The following is a 23,367-nucleotide window of genomic DNA, read 5'->3' on the forward strand; positions in this document are numbered from 1 at the left end:
CCAAATTTTAGGGATTTCCAGGAGAGGATGGGTTCCCGCCAAATCAAACTCAGTGTGTTAATATTGCGCTTTATTTAGATCAATAATACACGTATAATGTATTACGAAAGTAAACGTAGGGAAAATAAGTAAATTCATAAATATAACACAGAGAGAGTGCATAGTTTAGTATTAAAATCTACCATTAGGAAAATGTATTGCACAATTATATCAACGGAGTTTTATGCACTAGTATACTCAATACTGTATTATGTAAGTAAAGCATGTTTTTGAGACGATGAGGTGGGTGGGAAAATTGCCACGAACCAAGTCGACAATTCCAAACCTATTTTTACGCAGGATGGTAAAGAGAGTCTAAATAATTACACATAGTACGTGGATGGATGTTAATTACAGGAAGCATCCACTAATAAATAAACTTCCTGTTAAAGATACATAGATAAAATATTTAGATAGATTTACAATGATGCTTTCGGTTAAATCTCTGGTCAAAGTGACCCGTGACTGAAATTCAGCGTCGCTGAATCTAATTGTTTAAAATTCCTCGTAACATCAGAGAATCCAGTCATAATTAAAAAAAGCTTTTTGATTAAATCACAGTCTATAATTACATCTCTACTCCCGAAAGTTTTTCCATAAAAAAAGTGAACTTTGCATGTGTCAACATGATTATAACAACAGTTTAAATCGCGGGGAGTATTAAAATATTTGTTTCTAATAATACGACAGAATTTAAGCGCCTATTACAATACCCAACGCTTAAAATCCCTTTGATTCTCGCTTTACGACGGCTTGGTGCTTTTATTCTGCCCCCTGTACTTCCGGCCCTCATGATAGTGGTTATTGTTGGCCCCTCTCCGGCCCTGATACTGGGTCGAGTTGCTAGTTTGCAAGTTCGGTAAGGCGGTGTTTTCCGCACTTCCGTTCCTCTCCGGTCGCGACCCTTGTTGCCAGAAGCTCTGGGAGTGGAGAGGCGGGAACCAGTTGCCCCTGTAGTGGCCGCTGCCGTTGCCCCTGTGCCGGCCCATCCCCCGCTGGTTGCCCCCTTTCTGGGGCTCCTTGTACGTGCCGGTGGAGTCCCGCATTTGGAAATGGGAGACACCGGCGTTTTCGCGCCGCAAATCGGAATTTTCGCGCCGCAATCGTCTTATAATCGCCTCAGCGTCGTCCAGCTTTCGCAGCAGTTCGGGGTCGGGCTGGAGGGCCCGTTCACGCTCCTTCTCCCTGTCCCGCTCGTAACGCTCGAGCTTCCTACAATTAAAACATTATTCGAGATAAATATACCACCGAAAAAGTACTTTTTTTGCTCGTCTACGATAGCAGACAGGTACACGTTCCGACTTTCGATTTCCTGCAATTGAAATTTCAATTCCCCCAACTCTTTTTCCAAAATTTCGACTTGGAGTGGCGTGATGTTGATTTGCTTGGGGCTAGAATACACTTTATGTTTTGAGTCGTCTTCGGGCGACGATGGAGAACTAGGGAGAGTACCTTTGACGAAAACTAACTGGAATTGCAGTTCTGTAAAGTGTTTAAATGTTAATACGTTGATTTGGAAATGGTTAAAATTTGCCTCTGTTTCTAATTCGAAGACTTTCAATCTCGTTGTGAAGACCTGTCAACATAAGCTGATGTTGTTCTTGGAGAAAACGTATGTTTTGCTCCAGTTGTGCGACTCTTGCGCTGTCAGGACCTTTAGGTCTTTCAGGACTGTGAGAGGGAACGTCCTGTGACCGCGGAACGGCCACCAGTTCGCTGTTCACGCCACCAGATTTTGATTTGTTCACCTGAAATAAACGAAACGGTTTTTCGAATCTTAAAATTTATTATCTGCTTAAATACAAATTCATTGTATTCATTACTTAGATAAATATTTAGACAACAAACAAATCTTTACTAAATAAGAGAAGGTAAAGGATTTTACATAAAAAATACATAAAAAAATCGGTTATGTGCGCAATTTAAACAAATTTAAAAGTTAAGTTTTTCATATCAATAAGTAAAACCATATAATTTTTTAACTAACCAAACCCCAGTTTCAAATATTTAATACAAAATAAGATAAACTAAAAACCGGCGAGGTGTTGAATTCATTTAAGAGGACATTTATTTAAAATTTTTTCAAACACTCATTTGAACAGTTCTTCCTTAAGTACGTAGTACTTTCAGGCATAAAAATAAAAAACAATAAACACAAAAACAAAATGTTTATTATTTCACAGATAAATTATAATTTTACGAATGAATTAAAGAAAAGGTATTTATAGTCTAATAGATAATAAGCTAAGTGACAAGAAACGGATTTTTTAAATATTAAAGAAAAACAAGCAAAAAACTTTTGGTATTATATTTTTTTCAATAAAAAATTCTATGCTACCTAGTACCTCTTGAATGAGTGAAACATATGGGTTAAGAAGATCACGAGATATTTATAATATTTTGAATTTTCGGGGCCACACATGAAGCTTATTTCCTGCAAATATTCTTAAATAAATATTAAATAAATAATAAATAAAATAATAGACAAACATTGCAAAAGCAATACATGTGTATCTTGTACGTCATAATATGTGGGTTGAATAATCGTAAATTATTAATAATATGAAAATGAAATATCCTTGCAAAAGTAATACAGTCTACAATAATAACAGTAATAATACGACATATGACTGAGGTTTATGCCGAGCTCACTACTTAATATCCTCTGCAGCATACTTACATAAAATTTTAATGCTTCTGATACTGCAATTACATGCTGTATTGATTAAAAGAGAAAATTGTTTCCAAACAATACCCACATTATTTTTTATTTGATTGTTGTGTTTTATTAAAAATTCATCACACTTATTTATAGTCATGCAATCACCTTAAACTAAATCATTTTAAAAATAAAAGCCAAGAGGTCTTCCAATTCGTGTTTTGGTGCCTTGTAAATGTCAAAGGTCAATCAATTCAACTTCACCTAAGACTAGCTTTACTGACTCTTAACAAAAAACACAAATACTCCACAAACGAACGTCGTAGTTCCCTAGTTTTAAAAATCGATACGTTTTTCAACATAAACAATAATATTAATTTGTACGACACTCCCTAATGAGTTCAGGCCGCATCGCAATTTCGTAAAAATAATCAATCAAAGGCGATATTTTTTACTTACTTGCCCAAATGGTGCAACCGGTATTTTGACCATAACTTTCGAAGCCATGATTCGTTCGTTCGGTTCTTTCCACTGACAAAAGCAGGAAAGCGGCGCTTGGCGTTTAAATGAATCACCGCCTCAAAATACGAATTGTGACTTACGACACGTGACAAGGGGGCCCCTGGTTGGTATTCAACCCGACTACTACGTCGTATTTGCGAAGTTGTGTAAAATTAACTAACAGCGTCGCGTATTTACCACAGTTGAATCACACCTTTATGAGTATTGATTATTCGTTTCGTGTCATGCTCAAAGGCTGCGTTTGACGGGGGTTAAGAAATGGACAAGGGGGGCTTATCTAGCGACAGGATCTGGACGCTTACATGCAAAATAATTTATTACATGCACAAACAAGAACAAACACACAACAATGGTGTAGTTTGGGCCGGTTGTAGTAATTGATGACAGCGGAGATAACCTAACTTTTTTGAATTTTTTGCAATTAAGGCCTTACCAGTACTTTTCCGACAAGTTCCGATGCTTTTTCCGGAAGAGGTGGTGATAGTGGTGGCAGGATAATTGTACTAAGTGGTACTCGTCGACTGTTTTCCAAAACTGAAGTGCTTCTTTGGACCCCCAAGTGCCTCATCATTATTGTCACTGAATTGTGCTAAACTTACGCTTTAAATCGCAGATAATACGGAACGTACCTTGATTTGTGTATGGATTCTACTAAATTATTGATAAAAGCGACTAATTTTTCAAATGCAACATTATTCTATCAATTTGACCAGTCTAGGGATTTTTGGTCATCACCACCATCACCGTCATCTCGCTTTGTTTGACTCGGCGTTTGGCCTATTTATCTCTCTCGCTTGTGGGGCGTTGGCGAACCTGCGTTGTCACGACAACGTCAAGTGGTTGTGACAACAATTCCTAGTTACGAATGTGACAGAAAATGACAATAAACTAATTTTTATTTTTTTATAAGTAAGTGGATATAACTTTTATCGATTTTATAACAATCACATGATAATGAATGAAATTCCGGTATGGCTGCGTACATTTTTTGCCGCTAATTCTCAAAATTTCGTTAGGAATTGAAGGATGATTTAGCTTTTTTAAAAAAATTCGACGCTCGGGGTAAAATCTGGCAAGACATCGACGCGACTAATTCGAAAGGAAAGCCGAAGGTACGTTCTAATTTTCTCTTGCATCCCAGACGGTTTAGTTCCGAGTCTGAGTGTTCCTCGACTTTGCAAACGCCCAGAAGGTTCTTAAGCGGAACGGTGCTGAAAACAACCCTCGAGCAGAACAACGTGAGTCGCTAGTTGTAGTTGTGTTTTTTACTGAATTATTTGATAACAGAATGTGAAAAAAGAATTTGATTGTAACACGAAATCAAATATGAGAATTGACAGTGGCCCCATTGAGAGTGACATTGGCGAGAGTAAAAACAGCCCCACTTTATCAAACCCTAAAACTGCAACTACGTTACGGAAACAGGTACGGCCTGCGTCCGTACGTGTTGAGAACTTTGATAAGAAGTTCAAGACTTTGGTCGAACGCAGTTTGAAACTTCTCACGAACATTCGGTAAATATCAATTTGAAAAACTCCCATTGTGGTATTGTTTAGACTGTTGTTTGAAGAGGGGATTTCGCCCCCTGATGGGGAGGAGGACTGCATGCGCCGATTTAAAAGACTGCAAGAATTCACTTCCAGATTTTCACGAATTTATCTCTACCCTCTATTAAGACACGTACGTTTTATTTATTTGTAACTGGGTAGAAAGTTAGGTTTTAGATGGACGAACTGAGTTTACCCGAAAAACTCGGGACCGCCGTAATCAACCAAAAACTCCTCTCAGCGCAACAAGTAATTCTCCAAGCGCTGCAAGCCTACCACACCCATTTGCCCAGCTCTATTGGTAAATGCGGCTCAGATAAACTCAAATCGCTCCTGGAGCAAACCCTCTACTTGTGCCAAATCTACGACTTGTTGAAAAAAGATACAAACCTCGAAACTGCCGAATTTATAAACGCGATGCGTAACCACGTCGAGCTTTTATTAGAAGCTCTGAAAAACTTTGATTTGAAATTCATCGAGAAAAAAAGCAATGAGTCAATCAAAAAGAAACCCTCAAAGGCACAATGTCCGAAACCAAAATCCAAACTCTCAATGTATGCGGCGAATTCTTCGTTCCGGAAGGATCTGGAGTTGAAGAAAGCCCTCCAGACTTTAGCGAAGAAGAAGTACAGTTTTTTGCGTGTGTGTCTGTGATTTCAGTTTAGAATTGTAGATTTAGCGTTAAGTCGAGGTATAAGACTGCTACTTTTAAGCACCGGCCGCCTGTTGAAAGGCCACGAGGGACGGAAGAGCAAGGCAAAATGAAGCTGTTTTCTAGGCATTCCGGAAATTTGAAAAGTACACCGGTGCGGTCGCCTATTAGAGAGGATGATATCAAAACCATGGTCGAAGTTGACTCCGAGTTTGAGGCCCCACCCAACACTGGAGAGGTAGGGCAAAAAATAAAGTTTGATTTTGCTCATTTTTTATGGGGCAATAAACTTAACTCCTTTAAGTTCATTACTATTTGAAAGAGCTTTTCATTATCTATCTTTTTCAAAAAAGATAATTTTTCCCCAACTAATAGTTTTCGAGAAAATTGCAAACAAAACCAAAAATTGGTAAATTGAAAAAAAAAATTATAACTTGAAAACTATTGGATTTTCTCGACGCCAGTCGATTCCCCGGGTCATTGTTCACAGGTTTGCATCAAAATAGTTCCACTTTCTTGAATAGTTTTGTCGTAATTGAGAAAAAAAATAAATTAAACACCCAAAAAAAAAATTCATAACTTGAAAACTATTGGAGATTTGGCGATTTTCTCGACGCCAGTCGATTCCTCGCATCTTTATTCATAGGTTTGCATCAAAATAGTTCCACTTTCTTGAATAGTTTTGTCGTAATTGAGAAAATAAAAAAATGAAAACAAAATTAAGCACCCAAAAAAAAATCATAACTTGAAAACTATTGGAGATTTGGCGATTTTCTTGACGCCAGTCGATTCCCCGGGTCATTGTTCACAGGTTTGCATGAAAATAGTTCCACTTTCTTGAATAGTTTTCTCATAATTGAGAAAATCAAAAAATTAAAAAAAAATTAAACACCCCAAAAAAAATCATAACTTAAAAACTATTAGGAATTTGACGATTTTCTCAACGCCAATCGATTCCTTGGATGATTTTACACAGATCTGCATCAAAATACTTCCACTCTTTCGATTAGATTTGTCTTTGTTGAGAAAATTAAAAATATTTTTTTAGACTAATTTTGATTTTTGCCATGATTTTGTGTGAGGGGGCACAAAAACGCGTGGTATTTTTGAATCAGTTTAATTGCAAAGCAATAACATATTTTTTAAAAAGAACAAAGTGCATAGAATATATTTATTGTATAAATTCGTGTTGATTGCAAAAGCGTGTCGTGTGGTGTGTAGTCGTTTAACATTTAACGCATTGTGGTTTGCCGCCTTCGGTCCGGAATGATTGGTCCTTCATGATGGGTTTGCCGCATTTCTGCAAAAATTACTCCAATAAAAAAATTTTTTTTTAATTTGTCGGAACTTACCGAACACTTGAAGCACAGTTGATGCCACTTGGCATCCAAGGCGACGACAGCTTGAGTAACAATCGGTTTTCCGCAAGCCTTGCACTTATCGGCGTACTTCTCGGTGTAGCATTTCTGACAATAGGGGGCATTTTCGATTTCCATGAACTTGGTGCCGATCAATTTGGCCTTGCAGCCGCCGCACACGAAGTGGTCCTCGTGCCAGTCGGCCCCCATTGCAGTGACAACTTTCTAAATGAAAAAATAAAAAAATGTTTTTGTTAGTAAAGCACTCACGTCTGTGATTGGGTCGCCGCAAGCTTTGCATCTTGTCAAAAATTTATCTGCATAGCACTTATCGCAATAAGGTTCGTTATCTTTCTCCTGGAATTTGGAGCCAGTGATGGGGGCCTTGCACTCATGGCAAGTGAAATGCTCGGGGTGGTAGACTTTGTCAAGGGCTATTATTGCCGGCTAAAAGCGTTAGCGGTCGAGTTAGGAGCTTGCGAAAAACAAAAATCAAGCCGGGACTTACCCCGCCTTCGATATTCTGCTTGCAGGAAGCACAGACTTTCGGTGGCGCCTGAAAATCAAAGAAATTATTTCACCCTTAAAATTGTCACCCCCTTGTGTACCATAGCCATAATGGTGTAAGGGAAAATTCGCACCACACCCTTTCAGAACGAAAAGTGTAATAAAAGTGACATGTGTCAGGATAATGGATAATAAAATTTCACGGCTATGGAAACGTATCCAGACCCACTTGCTTCTATCGATCGTTTTCTATTTTCAGAATCTGAATCATGAAAACAGCATTGCTTCCAGCCGACAACTGGTACAAGATAGCGATCGGGATGGAACCGAGGTGGAAAAAGCACTACAAGTTTTGAAAAAATTCCTCGGCAATTCAGAAGAGGCGCAAAAAGAGTTTTTGAAAAAAATCGCCACTCAAGTCGAAAAAGAAAAGAGCGACAAAGCGAAAAAGAAACTAGAGTAAGTGGGTACTAACATTTTAATAATAACTGTCTGCCAAAATATAATAACCCGGAAAACTTTATTGACTCATTCGATTTTTTCGGAAAATTTTGAGCAAATTTAACTACTGCCAAACGGTGTAATTTTTGCGCCAATTTTTCCGCTTCGCGGCAAACGCTTGTTCATTAGCGATTTTTTAATAAACATAATAAATGATAATCTAAAAATGGAAATGTGGGTAGTATTGTTGCAGTTATTTGGACGTGTGTCTTGCTTTAGATTAGATAGCGGCTTGCGGTTTTGTTAAACGTAATTCGAATCATTAATTTTCATTAAAATATGCCTAAAATTATTTTAAATTTATTAATTGGCAAAGTGGATCGTCTGTTGGGCGGCTGGGGAATCAAGCATAAAATTAATGAGCGTCATAGGGTGTTACTCCTGTTTATTTAGGTTAAAAGCATAATATTATTTTTGGAATTACTTGTCCGGTCGTAAAAAAACAATTCGTAATATTTCCCTAAATCAGTCGATGAAAGATAAAAGATAAAAACAAGTTATATAATTTAATCTGGGACAATATAATTGATTTAACACTTGTAGTAGGTAAAATTTTCCGTGCTAATTTTGCGCATGCATACCTATTTATGGGTAAAAGCTACTGAATAATAGCGGGACAACCCATCTGGGGCGTGTCAGGCAAATCCATCAATACAAAACGATGATTAATAACCATTAATAATGTATTACAAATTTAAAAATAGATTTGTGTACGCTTAAAGTTTATGACGGACTTATCAATCACGAATTTTTTGTTCCGATAAAATTGGGCACCTGTTGTGTTGCAACCCATTATTAATAAAAATATTCTTAACACCGTCCAAAAGCCTATAATTAACCAAAAGTGGGCGTAAGCCCGATGCATCTCCAATTCAATTTTTCAAAGAAAAAACTGAATCGAATGAACTGGTTGCGGGCGCCAAGTTTGTAATTTATAAGAAAAATAAATTTCGCGATTACGTACCATATTGTATCAGTTTGGAAAAGGCACGCTTAGGATTCGATTGTTGCACGTTTCAAACGCGAAGTTGAACTAGCTTAAATCTAATGCATCGTGGGAGGAATCCGTCGTTGTTTTCCGAAATTCGTTGGACCCGATGTCGGTTATTTTGGTGTTAGACAGGGCCGGGCTTTAAAGTTGTGAAAAAAATACTCACCGCTTCTGCCATTCTCTGCTGCACTTGTAACGAAACTCCGTCGCAGCGTTTCTTTATAACATGCGATGATATCACTTCTTATCAAATTTAGAGTTGTAGAATTGTAATTAATAGTTTCTGGGTGTTCCTGCCGTAGCTAGAAAGTGGGGTACAAGTGTAAGCTTCTAATCCGAAATTTGAGATAATTCGAAATTGTTTGAAAGTGATGTCATGCTCGGTACTCGAACCGTGATTAGTTACTTTTCGTAATTTTCAAGGGCTTATTTATTTGAAATAATTAACGCAAAGTGTGATAATGTATTCAATGCAATCGCTGGCCTTTTATGGATAGGGTCATATTGGGTGTCTCTAATTATATCTCGATATGAAATTTATTCAAAGCATTTTGCACTCGAAACGCTCGAAATATTGAAAACTTGGCTCGGAATAATCGTCGCACGGCTAAATCGAGGATGCTGCAGGAAATTGGATTTTTCTGGAGCGCGCGCACCAAGAAACCAAATTTCTCAATCTTCGGGAAATTGTTATTGCTCATTTTTTAAGCTGAAATCGATAAGTCAACAAAAACTTATTTTGCAATAATTCCTGGGATTAACTTATCGTTGAAATTGCCAAACAGTTTTATTATTTCCAGGCCCGTGGTGACGGTCACGGGTGCGAAAAACGCCAAACTGATTTGCATCAGAGACGACAATTCCGTCGTGGAAGACGATTGTAAAAGAGACAAGGAGATAATGACCGACGCTGAAATCAGAGTCACATCTTCGGAAACTCAAACGGAGTTGAAAAAAGTCCAAAGCAAGTCAGTCGTGAAAATCAGCCGACTTCCAAAAGCCAACAGGATGTTGCAATTGCTGCCAAAAGAGAGCGCAATTAATATTATTCAATACAAATTGCAATACGGCCAGTTTCGTAAACATGATCCCATGTATAGGAAATCGGCACACATCCAGCCTTGGGTTCTCATGGGACGGTAGGTGTTCGCGTTTGAGGGTTTGTGTTGATTGGGTTTTAGGATCTCGGATGACTTGCTGGACTTTATCCTGAAATCAGTGACGGGAGAGTTGGAAGTGAACGAGATTCTCGAAAACTTATACAACGCCGAGTTCCAATACTGACACTATTTTATATTTTTGTAATAAAATAAAACATAATTTACTCAAGAAACGCACTTTATTTGCACTTAGCCAAATCTAGAAGCAATACAATGAATACATCAGGTTACACTTCAGAATGCAAAAATTTGAGAAAAATTCTTCAATTTAATTAATTTGAAGGAGTGTATACTTCTTGCGGGTATTGGATACCTAACATCTTATGACACACTGCGAAAGCAGCCATTTTCTTCGCAGACTTCTTATTGGGACCTATGAAGCCATTAGTATTTTTCATTAATTAAGAAGATAACTAAATACCTGTTCCATTGAACGACTGTCCACCGACCGTACATTTGAACGTGAAAATGACATTCGGGGGATTCCCGGTCCTCCCCAGTTCCTCAAACTGCGCATGCGGCATCATCTGATTCAGAAGCATTAGCGGGTTCATATGCGCTGCATTTTCGGGCATTTTTCGCGAAGGTCTATTTTGCGGAATCTGTCCCGGTCCCGCGTCCTTTAACAACACTTAGATCAAAAAATACTAACAAAAAACAATTACCCCTCTCGTCTGATTGGGATCTTCGCCCCACGCATTGAGCAACTTATACAAAGCAAAGGATGCGACGTGTTGCCATGGAAGAGTCGGCGTTCCATCCTCACCCATTTCCATTTTATCGTCCCCCTCTACGTCTTTTGATAAAGCGGAGAACTGGCGATTCTTCACAATGTATTTAAGGGCGTTTTCAGCCGCCATGCTTTTGGCTTCCATTTTGCTACGGCCTAACAATCAAAATTAGAGACAAGACAATGATGGGAGAATGGATGTGTTGTACGCTTCGTCACTATGGCCAAATTTATTGAAATAGGGCCGACTCTCGGAAGCTTGGCTCGGACGGGTCTCACAATCAGTGGTCAAAACGACCGACTTGGTGCGATACCGACTGGCCTGCTCTTCCACAGGCGTAACGCTAGGCAATAGATGGGTAACAATTGCTTGGCTGACTCCATGTGGAAATATGGGAAGAAAGACACGTACCATGACCGATATGGGTTACTCCATCGACCAGAACTGTTGCCGTGTACTGGTTCATCTCAGGGGGTTGAGGCACGTCTGTTACAGTATATGTTGCACTTTTGACGAGTTCATTCAAGATCATGACGGCATTTTTCGGCTGAATCATTCGACTGAGACGGATGTTTCGGCGCCGCTGGCGCTCTTTTCTCGTAATTTTATTGGCCGCTACAAAAAATTAAATAAAAATAACAATAATAAAAATCTTCAAATTAACCAACTTTATAGAATAATCAGAATAAGACTTCACAGTGCCGTCAACTTAGTTAATTAGTAAGGAGGCTTCAAATTTGCGCAGTGATTTGTCATCATAACATGTACAGAAATCTATTCGTACAAATCAGTAAAAAAAGGGAAAAAAGAAACAATAATTAACGGAAGTGGTAATAACTATATTTTCACTTTACTTAACGCTCTAGGACCCGAAAATATCTTGGGATCAGCGATAAATAATCATAAGAGCTCAAAAAACTTACGATAGATTAGCAAGTTTATAGATAAATGGTAGTAACTGTTTGTTTAAGTAAATAATCTGTATAAAATAAATTCCATTTCTTGTCAAATATAAAATTAGAAGCCACGTTATTTACATTTTTCAAGCTAAAAACTCATATTCTTCCATTGTTTTTCTAAAGATCTCGTTAAACTTCATCGAAAAACCGCTAAATTAAGACAGAAATGAATATTTGGGTGCTTTGTCACTTTATTTTTAGCCAAACAGTAACTATGTGAAATTTCTTAAAAAATACCAAGCTGTATGACGTAATTTTTGTCTCTTTCAATCAGTTTGTACGTTTCTTCAGCAAGAACGCTATTAATTTCGTCCAAACAAAAATAAACCAAAACGTGAATTAAAAAAAAAAAAACGGTTATTTTGTCTTCAAGAGCGCAATATTTGGCGTTTTCGAAAGTCTTTTTGATTAGTGTTATTTTTACCTATTTTATTGCATCACTTCTTGTTTAATTTGTTTTTTCCGAGCGTTTATCACTTATATCAGACTCGGGGTCCTGACGAAATAATGCTGATGCAAAGTTTTTGAACATTTTCTACTTTCTACAGTTCTGCATGTAACTTTTAAAACAAATACCAATTGAGAACTTTTATCATTTATTTCAATTACCGACAAATATTAACCAGCTAGCGCTTTGGGCGCCGAAATTTCCAAAATTTTTTTAGTTGCAAATAAAAATAATAAAAATTTAACATGCTATTTGCGTAAGGATTTGTAAAAATCACTTTGTGATTAAAAATACTAGTGACTGATATTTAAAAAGCAAATAAAATTCTAAACAGGTTAAAAAAATGTTTCAACTCGAGTTTTGGGAAGAGATAGGAAACCAAGAACTTTATTTAAAATAAAATCTTATTTTGGACAAGGAAACAAATTTAAATAGATATAAAAAAAATAAAGTAAAAATTATGATCGACCCTTATAAAATCAACGAGGATATATATTTCACGAAACTCTAGTCAAAAAATGTGATATAGACACGTTTAAACGTTATGTAAAAAATATTCGAAAACTGCGTAATCTAATACCTGTCTTTAGCCACAGAGGTTTCTGCTTTCCCGTTTCATTGGCAGCATCAGACTGCATTGCTCCTTCCACTTTCAGTGGTATATCTAACCCCGGTATTTGCTGCGGCATCTTCTGTGGCGGGTCATTGGGAGGCATTTGCTTTTGTCCTTGAGGGGGCACTGGCATCCTCTAATCAACAAACAAATATGCAATTTCGGTATGTTTTACTTTTTCCAATGTACGTTTCGACAGTACGGCCCCAACAAAGCTGAAGCCTTAGCCTTTGAAACAAACTCTATGCCACAGGTTGTAAAGCCGTAAGATCTGGCAACACTTACGGCACTGCTCCATGTGGCGCAAATAATTTACTGATTTTTGTAAAATGAACGCACCTGTTGCGGCCTGAAATTGGCGTTATTCTGATTGGGTGGCGGCTGCATTCTGGGCTGCGGAGGCCTGTTCTGGGGCGCTAGCTATAGAGCAGGTTTAATTTTCGTTAAATAAAACCTTCTTGGTTGTGCGCACCGGTATAGGTGCATCTTTAGCTGCGATGTGCAGATAAAGATTTCAAGTCAAGAATACCTTGACCGGAATTGTCTTTTTGCAAGATTTGTTTGATGCCTTGATAGTTTCCTATCAAACAAATTTTGAAACAAAGCGCCAAGGTACACAGTCTTGTTCAACCACCAAAGATTACAGGCTTTTCTGAGACTCTTGCGCATATGCATCGATTCGCACCGAAACATATGCAGCAAAGCTAGCACGGCTCGGGGCTGTAATTTTTGCTGGAGGAACGCTAAACAACGAGGTGCCTATAACAGTACCACTACCCAGGCTCTATCTAGCCATTGCCCATCGACACCTATACAATTAAATCTCGTTAGATAGTTGTCTCTAAGGGGGCGCAAGAAGCCTATTTCACTGACGCCTAGAAAAATAAACGCTCACCTGGCCGCCAGGTATGAAATTGTTGGTGAGGGGAGGATTCCGACGTGCACCAACTGTATTTATGGCTAAAAGTGGGCAAAAATTAGCTTTTCAGGCACAACGTGCCGGAGAACTTACGCTCGCCGCCGCCGCCACTTCTTCGGGTGTTGTAAGCCATCGTTAATTTAATTAAAGTATCGGAGATATAGCTGGTTTTTTATAATTGCGTTCAATATTTCGAAAGATTCACAAAAAACCGGATAATTTTCAAAAGAAATAAACTTTTTTTCGAAAAGTTAAAATGAAGCATGAAGGCGTCACGATAAAATGGAAGGTGTGATGGCGACCGGAAACAGTGTTACGCAAATTGCGCATGCGCAGAACTAAAGCGGGATTAATGAAAACGTTTTTATTAAAATAAGATAATAATTTTTTGTATTAAACCTATAGAATACAAACAACAAAATCGTACAAATGTCTAATGCGTTGAATAAGCAAAATATTTTATGTAATTACTTATGTAATAAGTTTAATGCGGTAAAAACGTTTGTAATGTTGGTTGCATAACAATTCAAGATATAAAGCTATTAGCATTTTTTTTTAAATTTTCTAACGTTAATCGTTAATTATTGATCATTTATTTTGATATACTAATTGTCCATCGACTGAGGGAAAAATCGCTTCGTGGTTAAAAGTTTTGGTAAGCAAATAACTAAACCTATCTCACTTTTATTACGTTACTTTTTTGCTTCATATTTAAGCCATGTTTAATAATATTTATTTCCGTGGCTTTAAGCCCAGCCACAAGCCGCCCTCGGGGGTCATATTGAGGGCTTTCTTGCATATTTTTACCGGAATTTCGGTTCTGTCCACCGTCACAATCTCAAATTTAGATAACAAAAAAAAGAATAAAATTTTTATCTCCAGTAACGCAAATCTGTAGCCAATACACTTCCTTGGTCCTGCCCCAAAAGGCACGTACGTGTACGGCACTATTTTCGCCTTGTTTTCGTCACTAAATCGTTCCGGATCGAAGCGTTCCGGGTCCTTGAAATATTTGGGATCATGATGAAGTCCATAAATTGGCAGAAACACGATTGCATCTTTTTTTAAGTGTATGGGATTTTCGTCTGGTCTTTTGGGCTGGACTGTGTAAGGGATTGTGCAAACGCGGTTTACAAAGGGCGTAATAGGCCATTTCCGTAAAGTTTCTACAAATATATGAAGAATGTTGCCGGTTTTTTTGGAATTCGCCTACTCACCTGAAACCACCATGTCCAAATATTTCATGCTTTTGACCACATCGTAGTCTAGAGTTTTGGTAGTCGTGTCGATTTCTTCAATTAATTTCTTCTGAATTTCGGGATTTAAGGCCAATTCGTACGACATGAAAGTCATCAAAGAGGAAACTGAGTCAAACCCAGCGAAGAAAAAGACAAGGGCTTGAGCAGTCACATCTTCGTCACTTATTTCAACACCGTGGATTAATTTGTGGTTTTCACGGGCTTCCATCAATAGACTGATCATGTCAGGTCTCGAAATGTTTTGTAATTGTCTACTTCTGATGTTTTCTTTAACAATGTTGTAAAAGAAGTTCGAGATTTCGGTTGACAAAATTTTGATTTTCAAAGTCTTAAATAAAAGCGATACAAAACCCCAGTCAAAAAATTACAGTCCATTACTTTATACAACTTCGGAAAAATGAAAAAACCCAGGATTTTGAGACCTTGCCAAAGGCCACTAAAATCAGTGATTTTCCTCGCCATCTCATAAAATTTACTGTCAGGGTCTTCGACCGAATCACTCTCAAAACCAAAAACTGTGCTTGCGATTATATCATTGGTTAGTCTAGCGCAGGCATCTTTCATTTCTATTTGTATCAACGTTTCTTCCTGTTTGACGAAATGCTGCACAAACTGATCTGCACTTTTCGCTATTAAATTAAACATAAACCTCATTTTGGATCCTGTAAAAACTGGGCTGAGAGTTGAGCGCATATCGCGCCATTTTTGCCCTTAAAATAATAACAGTTATTTTTTAAATTCCACTGGTGGTTTTACCAGTTAGAAAGAACAAGTTTTTGTCCCAAATTGGATCACTGCCTTCTGGAATGACCCGTTTGTGGTCAACAAAATGGTCAAAATCTTTGACTAGAATGTCTTTAATGAGCTCCGGGTCTTTTAGTACAAGGGCTGGTGACATGAAGTCATAAGCCCCGCAGTATCTGTTACACAAAATGAAATATTTTTATAATAAAAATTCGAGAGTTACCTGTCGCCTGGTCCCACGTTGTAGATTTTTTGAACCATGTCTGCCAAAGACTCATTGTGAGCAATTGCTCGCCATTTGTCACCAAATATGAGAACAGGGGATCCTTGTTTGACCCCTTTTTTGATCCAATATTCATTTTTCTTCTTTAAACGGATGTACAAAGCGTATAGAAGTGTGAAGGCAGCGATTAGAAGCCACCACATTTTCACCGACTTGTGATTATGAATTAATCAAAGTCAAGGTTTGTTTACAACGAATTTACCACTACGAAAACAAACGGTAGTAGTAGTAATTCACTCAAATTCAGTTTAAATGCACAATGTTGAGTTGAAAATACTTGTTTTATCACTTTATGAGATAATTTGTCGTGTTTGTCCTCACGTAGATAATAGATTTATTTTCAGGATCACATATACAATCAACAGTATATAGTTTCTAAATGCTACTATACGAAAATAAAAGTGGGTTTGGATTTTAGTTTTTTAATAATTAATTAATAAAGGAAAAAAGAAGATATATTTGTGTAAATGTCATAAATTTTAAATATAAAGGCATTAAATGCTAATATTTATTAGCAACTTTTTAACATCACTTTATCCAATTGGAAAACTGTCCTTGCAAATTTTCCCAATTCCTTAAGTCTTCTCTTTTTTGCTGAATCACATTATTGACTATTTTTTAGTATTTGTTTACTTTTTTATGTCATACATCCTGCTGTATACCTTGCACCAGCATTCAAAGATAAAAAATAAAAAGATATATTGGTTGGATATTTATTTGATTTATTTATTTTCGTACAAAAATATCGATACATTATCCTTATCACTAATACCTAAGATGATTATATTACACACGCCGTTTGAGGCCCAACCAAAAGCCATTTTCGGGCGACATATTCAGCGCCTTCCGGTTGAATTTGATCGGTATTTGCGTTTTCTCAACGGGAACGAACTCAAAATTCGTCAGAAAATAATAAAACAGGAGTTTAGTTTCAAGGAGCGCAAATCTGGAGCCGATGCAGCTCCTTGGTCCCGTCCCAAACGACATAAACGTGTACGGTTGAACCTTTGATTTATTCTCGTCACTAAACCGTTCTGGAATAAACCGCTCGGGTTCTGGAAAATATTTAGGGTCCCTCTGGATGGCGTACATCGGGATCGCCACCACATCTCCGATTTCCAACCGGAGAGGCTTCTCATCGGGCAATTTCGGCTCAATTGTGTATGGTTTAGTGCAGACGCGTTCGGTGGCGATGGCGTTGGGCCATTTTCGCAACGCTTCTACAAAAAACAATCAAAAATAATAATACAAATTAATGATCAAATGAATACCTGACACGACCATGTCCATGTATTTCATGGACATTAAAGCCTCGTAGGTGATTTTTCCATCACTTTTTTGCCTCGTTTCGTCAACTTCTTGTAGCAGTTTAGTTTGCACGTCTGGGTTCACTGCTAGTTCATATGCCATGTAAGAAATGAGCGAAGAAACGCTGTCGAAGCCGGCAAAGAAGAACAGGAGGGCTTGGGCAGCAATGTCCTCGTTTGTTATTTTGGTAACTGTTTTGGCGTTTTTGCCAAGTTCGGATTCTTCGACTGAGGCAAAACCAGCGTCGGGAACAGTCTCCACTTCCTCGTGTTTCAAATTATTGCTCTTCATTTTTAGCAGTAGGTGGATCATGTCAGGTCTCACAATTCCGTGTTTTTCGCGACTTTCTATATTATCATTCACCACTCTTACGAAGAAGTCGGAGACTTTTTTCGGGAACAATGGGATTTTAAACAACTGGAAGATTGATTGTTATAATAAAAGACGTTAAATGGCTAAAGTACTCACAGCTAATAGTTTTGGTACAATCATGTTTGCGCTGAAGACTAGCAGAAATCGCAAAGAACGGAAATTAGTTAGATCGGCCCCCATTACGTAAAATTCATTCTTCGGGTCTTTGACAGAGTCGCATTCGTAGCCGAAAACGATGTTTCCGATTACGTCATTGGCGAATTTCGTGGTGATTTCCTTCATTTCAACGGTCACAACTTCTTCTTTTTGGTTTAGGAAGTGATTGATGAATCTTTCACCGGTTTGGGACATCAGTTGGAACATATATTTCATTTTGCTGCTTGTGAAAACTGGGCTAAGTGTGGAGCGCATCGCACGCCATTTTGGCCCTTTTAGAGAAAATAAGCTTTTGCCAAATAGGGGATCAGCCTTTTCTGGCACAAACGGTCGTCGATCGACAAAATGGTCGAAATCTTTGACTGTGATTTGCTTGATCAGGTCGGGGTCTCTTAGTAGTAAACCAGGGGTTAGAAACTCGTAAATTCCGAAGTATCTATAAACGAAAGGAACAAATAAAATTTTTGATTAAGTGTATAATTGTAAAAACCTTGTATTTGGACTGGCTTTATAAAAAAGTTCTGTCATTTCCGGCGGTGAGTATTTTCGGAAAAGCATGGGCCAGCTGTCTCCAAGAAGAAAAACCGGACTTCCCTGGACCACCCCCTTTCTTTTCCAGTAGCTGTGGGGGCGGGAGAGAGCCCAGTAAAGGGCAACTAGTGCTAACCCAACCAGTATCCAAAACATTTTGTTGACTAAACGGAAAAACAACACTTTCTTGGATTTTTTTAAACTGAAGGATTTTTACCTTCAGTAGCTACTCGTGTCACGAGCACTGTATGAAAGCTGCGACGGTTTGCGTTCTATTTATACCCTGGTCTAATCAATTGTTTTGATCGTGGAAAAGATAATCCAAGTATTCGCTAAGTGCTTCACTCTGCAGAAGAATTTTTTTCCAAATTTTGAATTAAAAATGTAAAAAATGAAACAATTCTTAAATAGACAATCGTATTTATTTTTTATAATTTAAATTCGAATTGTAGGAATTTATACATTTTAAAATAAATACTTAAAAAATATAAATAATATTTTTTTTCAAAAAGTCTTAGTTTTAAATTAGTATGAAGAAAAATATTTTGAAATCAGGAATATTAACTCTTTTTAACTCTTACAAAGGCATAATATTTTGGACTGTCCTTAATCCATTAGCCTTACAATTGTGTTCTTACTTAATTTTGTCTATAAATAATTCCTATTTTTGTGAAAATAGTAAAAAATTTGCAATGGTCGAATAAATTTATTGCAAAAATAAATAGAAAAATATATTGTGGAAAAACATGGATTAAAAAGAGTGCGGAATGAAGAAATAAAACTAGTACATAGCAGCTCGCAAGGTTTCCTCGTTCGAAAAATCATAAACTAAAACTAAATAACTCATAAAAACTTGAGTTTGTATAAAATATTTACACCTTAAATAAAGACGCCAAACCTAAAGTTAAATAAAATCAATAATCCAACAGTTTTTTTGTTATCAAACCTAAATCGAGAGCATATTTTTTAGCAGTGGATCACCGTCTATCTCAACCGTAGCTCAATTCAAAATGATAAATCATTTTCCAATTTCGAGATAACGAAACAAATGTTTGGTAGTCAAATCATCATGATTCAGCCTAAACTTCTCTTATCTGAAATTTAAACAAATACAGCGCCTCCAATTGCAATTATTTTGTTGTTTGCGCTATTAGTATATGTGGTTGCATATAATAAAACACATTTAAAAATTTTAATACGATAGAATATGTTAACTTTTGTATATTTTTGTAGTATGTATGTTTTTTTTTGAATTTACTGTTTTTTATTTTTATCTTTGGTAGAATTTTTTTATTTTTAATTTGGAAATAAATAAGTAAATGTAAATATTATATTGTTATTTTTGGTTAAAAAAAAATGTTGTTTGAGTGGTAAGTATTGAAATGTTTTTTTTAATTACTCTTCCTTTTTTTCAATATAATTTTTTTTGTTCAATTTACAATTTCTCTTATTAATTTTTTTTTGAGCTAATTGCAAGATAATTTGCAGTTTTACTCTTCGACATTTATAACATTTTTATTTTAACACGAATTAAACAAAATTAAAAAAAATGATAACAGCGCATTTTCAGTTTTTTTGATAAGTCAAAAATTTGAATTGTCTGTAGAAAAATTTAATATTTTGTTGTATGGTATAATACAGTAGCAGTTATATTAATTGACTGTAAACGCTGTTCTAAAATTAGAAAAACGGCCATCTGCATATTAACTTCTCACTAAATATTCATTCCGTTCATTCCGAAAATAAAAATTAAAAATTACCAGGTTTAGAAGCCACTAAGGTGTAAAATCGCTCTTCTGCACTCAAGATAAAACCACTAGATAAAATTTTGCTATAAATTGGGCAGCCTATAACGAATTGTGTTAGTATTTGCACCAGCTTGGAGCTAGTTCAAGGTTGTCCAAACACATTAATTGTCTATGGTACGTATTATCCTATCCAAGCCCCACTATTATGTCATCGTTGAATAATAGCAGTTCTCCTTGTGTATTTATTTTAGAATAGTCAACAAAATGTTGTTGGTGTTGTTAGCTATCGCTACCCTTATTTATTTCTATTGGAAAATAATCTATCCTCATAAGTACTGGACAAGGAAAGGTGTGCCACAAAGTAAACCCGTTTTTTTATTTGGGGATATATGGCCCATGATTATACGCAAATACTCAGCGCCTGAATTAGTCGACGAGTTTTATAAAATCGACCAAAATGCTAGGTAATTTGAAATAAATTTTTTAAACAATTGATCAATTAAAATTATAGGTATTGTGGTGTTTACCAATTTCTTTCACCAGGTCTTATATTGAGAGACCCCGAGCTGATCAAAGAAATAACAGTTAAAGACTTCGATCATTTCGTTGACCGTCGAGTTTTTGTCAAAGAAAACGTTGATCCTGTTTTTGGACGAAGTTTGTTGTCTCTTGATGGCGAAAAATGGCGTAATATGAGAGCCGCTGTTAGTCCTGTCTTCACCAGCAGCAAAATGAAATACATGTTTCCGTCAATATCACAATGTGGGGAAGACTTTGCAAATTACTTTTTAAAACAAAACAAAGATTTGCTCGAATTGGAAATGAAAGAATCCATCACGAAATTCACTAACGATGTTATCGCAAACACCGTTTTCGGATTCACTTGCAACTCTTTGGAAAACCCAAACAACGAATTTTACAAAATGGGAGACGAAGTCGGTAACATGACCTCCATGAGGACCAGGATTGTGTTTCTCATGAACGCCTTGGCGCCAAAAATACTTTCAGTAATTTGGAGAAGTTTGAAAATAATTTGCATTCTAGTTGATTTTTTTTCTAGTTTTTTAAAATTTATCTTTTCTCTCCACGAATTTACACGTTTTTCCGGCAAGTGGTCAACGAGAATATATCAAGCCGGGAAAAGCACGGAGTCACAAGACCTGACATGATTGATTTGTTAGTCAAAGCGAAAAATAATAGCTTGAAAAATGAAGAAGCGGACGATTTGCCTGAAGCCGGCTTTACGACAGTTAAAGACACCGAAAACGGGAAGAAAAGTCGAAAATACCAAATAACAGACGAAGATATAGTTGCCCAAGCCCTTCTTTTCTTCTTCGCCGGTTTCGACAGCGTGGCGGGAGTTATAAGCTACATGTGTTACGAATTAGCGGTTGCACAAGACGCTCAGGAAAAACTGCGACAAGAAGTCGATGAAACTCGGGAAAAGTGCGGTGGGAAAATTAGTTACGAGGAATTGATGAAGATGAAATATATGCATATGGCTGTTTCAGGTGAAATTTTTTACTATTTGTTTTTTGATTATATTTTTTTGCTTTGTAGAAACTTTGCGGAAGTGGCCAACCGCCATCGCCTCGGATCGTGTCTGCGTTAAGCCCTACACCATCCAACCGAAACTTCCAAACGAAAAACCCTTACATTTGAAAGTGGGTGATACTGTAAATATTCCCATTTATGCCATTCAGAGAGATCCTCAGTACTTCCCAGAACCAGATCGGTTTATTCCGGAACGTTTCAGCGAAGAAAATAAATCAAAAATTGTTCCGTACACCTACATGTCTTTTGGGACTGGCCCAAGGAGTTGTATCGGATACAGATTTGCTCTCTTGGAAATGAAAATTCTAATGTATCATTTGATCTCAAATTTTGAAATAGTTCCAGTTGCCAAAACACAAATTCCGATTAGGTTCAACCCCAAAGCTGTAAATATGACTGCGGAAAAAGGATTTTGGGTGGGACTCAAGCGACGTGTAAAAGTCTAGTCTAGATAAACGAAACTCTTTTCTCGTACTGTAAATATAATTAACTATTTTTATACATAAATGTAATTTATACTCTGTAATTATTTAATTTAATAAAAAAATATTTCCAGTTTATTTTTTTGAGTTTGTGTCCAATAAACAAACTTCCTGGTTGATCCTCTATTTTTACGAAGTTTTTTTTGACAGAAGAAATTGTGTTTTGGTTGCTTAGGACAGGGAGTAACAAAACTCGACTTTAATCAGGCATCCCGAACTGATATAGCCAAATCGAGCCCTCACTGAATTAGGTTTTACTGATGATGCGGATAGATGGCCTTAGTGTTTTACGGGAAAAAGAAATCCTATTGGCGGATTTAAAATTTCAGATTATTGAAGAAAAACATGGTGCCGATGCGCGGCTGACAAGTAAAAATTTCACAAACGTCACAAATTTCACAAATTTGAGTTTTATGAAATTATTAGTTTGTGAAATAAATAAATACGACACAGCAATAAAATACACCTACCTTCATATCGCTTCCACGTTGGCTACCGTTTGTAGCATTAAAAAAAAATAATAATAAAAATGAAACCAAAAAAAAATAATAATAAAAATGAAACCAAAAAAAATGTTTATTTGCATTAAATTTTGAGCAAGCCACTTTCATTCATTGAAATTAAAGGTAAAATTGCGTGTCAATAAATTATTTGAGTGTTTTATTTTATTTATAGTTACTGTATTTAAAATGTGTCACTCAAAATATCACTTTTCAACACCGCATTAAAAGATTTTAATTGCAATTAAGTTTTATGAAATTATTGGTTTGTGAAATAAATAAATACGACACAGCAATAAAATACACCTATCTTCATATCGCTTCCACGTTGGCTACCGTTTGTAGCATTAAAAAAAATTAAAAACAACACCAATAAAAAATCTTTATTTGCATGAAAATTACAACAAGCGACATAATTTTACGGCTGTAAAAAACAATCAACAATGTTATATTTAAGGATTGTTCTAATTGGTCAAATTAGTCAATAACTAATTTGGCCGGCAAGAACCACGTGGAAGTTTAAAGCATTCTTGCCAGGAAAAATGGATATAAGGATGTGGTAAACAATGATTATTTCAAATGAAGGAAATAAAAGAATTATTGGTTTGTGAAATGAAAAAATAGTACACAAAAATCAAAGCTTTTTCACTTGGTGTTAAATAAATGCTCTTACCTTTATACTGCATCTGCTACCATTTGTAGCAAAACATAAAAAATAAATTAAAAACACAACCAACAAAAAAATTTATTTGTAGGAAAGTTACAACAAGCGACTTTAATAAATATTATACAGAATAAAGAATACACAATACGGTATAATATAT

The 23,367-nt window shown here is 36.5% G+C and overlaps 7 protein-coding genes across 16 annotated transcripts; 2 read left to right on the top strand and 5 right to left on the bottom strand.

The window, feature by feature from the left end:
* Positions 1 to 55: 55 nt before the first annotated feature.
* LOC100142448 (uncharacterized) lies at positions 56 to 3,991 on the bottom strand. Of its 3 annotated transcripts, none has more exons than XM_008196413.3 (5): positions 3,850 to 3,991; positions 3,654 to 3,809; positions 1,574 to 1,787; positions 1,299 to 1,521; positions 56 to 1,251 (listed from the first exon to the last, which is right to left on the bottom strand). In XM_008196413.3, the coding sequence occupies exons 2-5, from the start codon at positions 3,789 to 3,791 to the stop codon at positions 783 to 785; spliced, it is 1,044 nt and encodes a 347-aa protein (XP_008194635.1). In that variant the 5' UTR covers positions 3,792 to 3,809; positions 3,850 to 3,991; the 3' UTR covers positions 56 to 782. The 3 variants fall into 3 exon arrangements, with proteins under 3 accessions (XP_008194635.1, XP_008194634.1, XP_001807190.1); XM_008196412.3 differs by having other exon boundaries at positions 3,654 to 3,799; positions 3,850 to 3,982; XM_001807138.4 differs by lacking the exons at positions 3,654 to 3,809; positions 3,850 to 3,991 and adding an exon at positions 3,158 to 3,605.
* Positions 3,992 to 4,032: 41 nt separating this feature from the next.
* LOC103313363 (uncharacterized) lies at positions 4,033 to 10,109 on the top strand. Its single transcript, XM_008196410.3, has 9 exons — positions 4,033 to 4,189; positions 4,237 to 4,458; positions 4,508 to 4,734; positions 4,777 to 4,900; positions 4,945 to 5,393; positions 5,441 to 5,657; positions 7,544 to 7,743; positions 9,577 to 9,915; positions 9,958 to 10,109. Exons 1-9 carry the CDS (start codon positions 4,169 to 4,171, stop codon positions 10,058 to 10,060), a joined length of 1,902 nt encoding a protein of 633 aa, XP_008194632.1. The 5' UTR covers positions 4,033 to 4,168; the 3' UTR covers positions 10,061 to 10,109.
* Positions 6,521 to 9,082, bottom strand: LOC659357 (transforming growth factor beta-1-induced transcript 1 protein). Of its 4 annotated transcripts, none has more exons than XM_008196407.3 (5): positions 8,943 to 9,080; positions 7,286 to 7,333; positions 7,048 to 7,224; positions 6,772 to 7,002; positions 6,521 to 6,719 (listed from the first exon to the last, which is right to left on the bottom strand). In XM_008196407.3, the coding sequence occupies exons 1-5, from the start codon at positions 8,952 to 8,954 to the stop codon at positions 6,645 to 6,647; spliced, it is 543 nt and encodes a 180-aa protein (XP_008194629.1). In that variant the 5' UTR covers positions 8,955 to 9,080; the 3' UTR covers positions 6,521 to 6,644. The 4 variants fall into 4 exon arrangements, with proteins under 4 accessions (XP_008194629.1, XP_966952.1, XP_008194630.1 ...); XM_961859.5 differs by lacking the exon at positions 8,943 to 9,080 and adding an exon at positions 8,750 to 8,907; XM_008196408.3 differs by lacking the exon at positions 8,943 to 9,080 and adding an exon at positions 7,386 to 7,539.
* Positions 10,097 to 13,911, bottom strand: LOC659432 (double-stranded RNA-specific editase Adar). Of its 2 annotated transcripts, none has more exons than XM_962132.4 (8): positions 13,700 to 13,911; positions 13,583 to 13,647; positions 13,027 to 13,107; positions 12,655 to 12,823; positions 11,079 to 11,282; positions 10,602 to 10,822; positions 10,358 to 10,556; positions 10,097 to 10,309 (listed from the first exon to the last, which is right to left on the bottom strand). In XM_962132.4, the coding sequence occupies exons 1-8, from the start codon at positions 13,737 to 13,739 to the stop codon at positions 10,209 to 10,211; spliced, it is 1,080 nt and encodes a 359-aa protein (XP_967225.1). In that variant the 5' UTR covers positions 13,740 to 13,911; the 3' UTR covers positions 10,097 to 10,208. The 2 variants fall into 2 exon arrangements, with proteins under 2 accessions (XP_967225.1, XP_015838023.1); XM_015982537.2 differs by having other exon boundaries at positions 13,027 to 13,496; positions 13,700 to 13,910.
* A 363-nt stretch (positions 13,912 to 14,274) lies between these two features.
* LOC107397417 (cytochrome P450 9e2) lies at positions 14,275 to 16,191 on the bottom strand. The gene is made up of 5 exons (XM_064357349.1): positions 15,833 to 16,191; positions 15,622 to 15,785; positions 15,244 to 15,575; positions 14,824 to 15,193; positions 14,275 to 14,772 (listed from the first exon to the last, which is right to left on the bottom strand). Exons 1-5 carry the CDS (start codon positions 16,033 to 16,035, stop codon positions 14,339 to 14,341), a joined length of 1,503 nt encoding a protein of 500 aa, XP_064213419.1. The 5' UTR covers positions 16,036 to 16,191; the 3' UTR covers positions 14,275 to 14,338.
* Positions 16,192 to 16,591: 400 nt separating this feature from the next.
* On the bottom strand, positions 16,592 to 20,161 carry LOC661507 (cytochrome P450 9AA1). Of its 3 annotated transcripts, none has more exons than XM_064357345.1 (6): positions 20,020 to 20,161; positions 18,477 to 18,605; positions 18,219 to 18,423; positions 17,669 to 18,164; positions 17,164 to 17,617; positions 16,592 to 17,112 (listed from the first exon to the last, which is right to left on the bottom strand). In XM_064357345.1, the coding sequence occupies exons 3-6, from the start codon at positions 18,413 to 18,415 to the stop codon at positions 16,679 to 16,681; spliced, it is 1,581 nt and encodes a 526-aa protein (XP_064213415.1). In that variant the 5' UTR covers positions 18,416 to 18,423; positions 18,477 to 18,605; positions 20,020 to 20,161; the 3' UTR covers positions 16,592 to 16,678. The 3 variants fall into 3 exon arrangements, with proteins under 3 accessions (XP_064213415.1, XP_064213416.1, XP_064213418.1); XM_064357346.1 differs by having other exon boundaries at positions 18,219 to 18,428; XM_064357348.1 differs by lacking the exon at positions 18,477 to 18,605 and having other exon boundaries at positions 20,020 to 20,158.
* On the top strand, positions 20,040 to 22,121 carry LOC661596 (cytochrome P450 9e2). 2 transcript variants are annotated; one of them, XM_008196406.3, is made up of 5 exons: positions 20,040 to 20,181; positions 20,259 to 20,471; positions 20,519 to 21,014; positions 21,068 to 21,518; positions 21,568 to 22,121. In XM_008196406.3, exons 2-5 carry the CDS (start codon positions 20,272 to 20,274, stop codon positions 22,005 to 22,007), a joined length of 1,587 nt encoding a protein of 528 aa, XP_008194628.1. In that variant the 5' UTR covers positions 20,040 to 20,181; positions 20,259 to 20,271; the 3' UTR covers positions 22,008 to 22,121. The 2 variants fall into 2 exon arrangements, with proteins under 2 accessions (XP_008194628.1, XP_064213414.1); XM_064357344.1 differs by lacking the exon at positions 20,040 to 20,181 and having other exon boundaries at positions 20,202 to 20,471.
* Positions 22,122 to 23,367: the final 1,246 nt, after the last annotated feature.

Source organism: Tribolium castaneum, chromosome 6, assembly GCF_031307605.1.
Source record: "Tribolium castaneum strain GA2 chromosome 6, icTriCast1.1, whole genome shotgun sequence".
Taxonomy (NCBI): Eukaryota; Metazoa; Arthropoda; class Insecta; order Coleoptera; family Tenebrionidae; genus Tribolium; species Tribolium castaneum.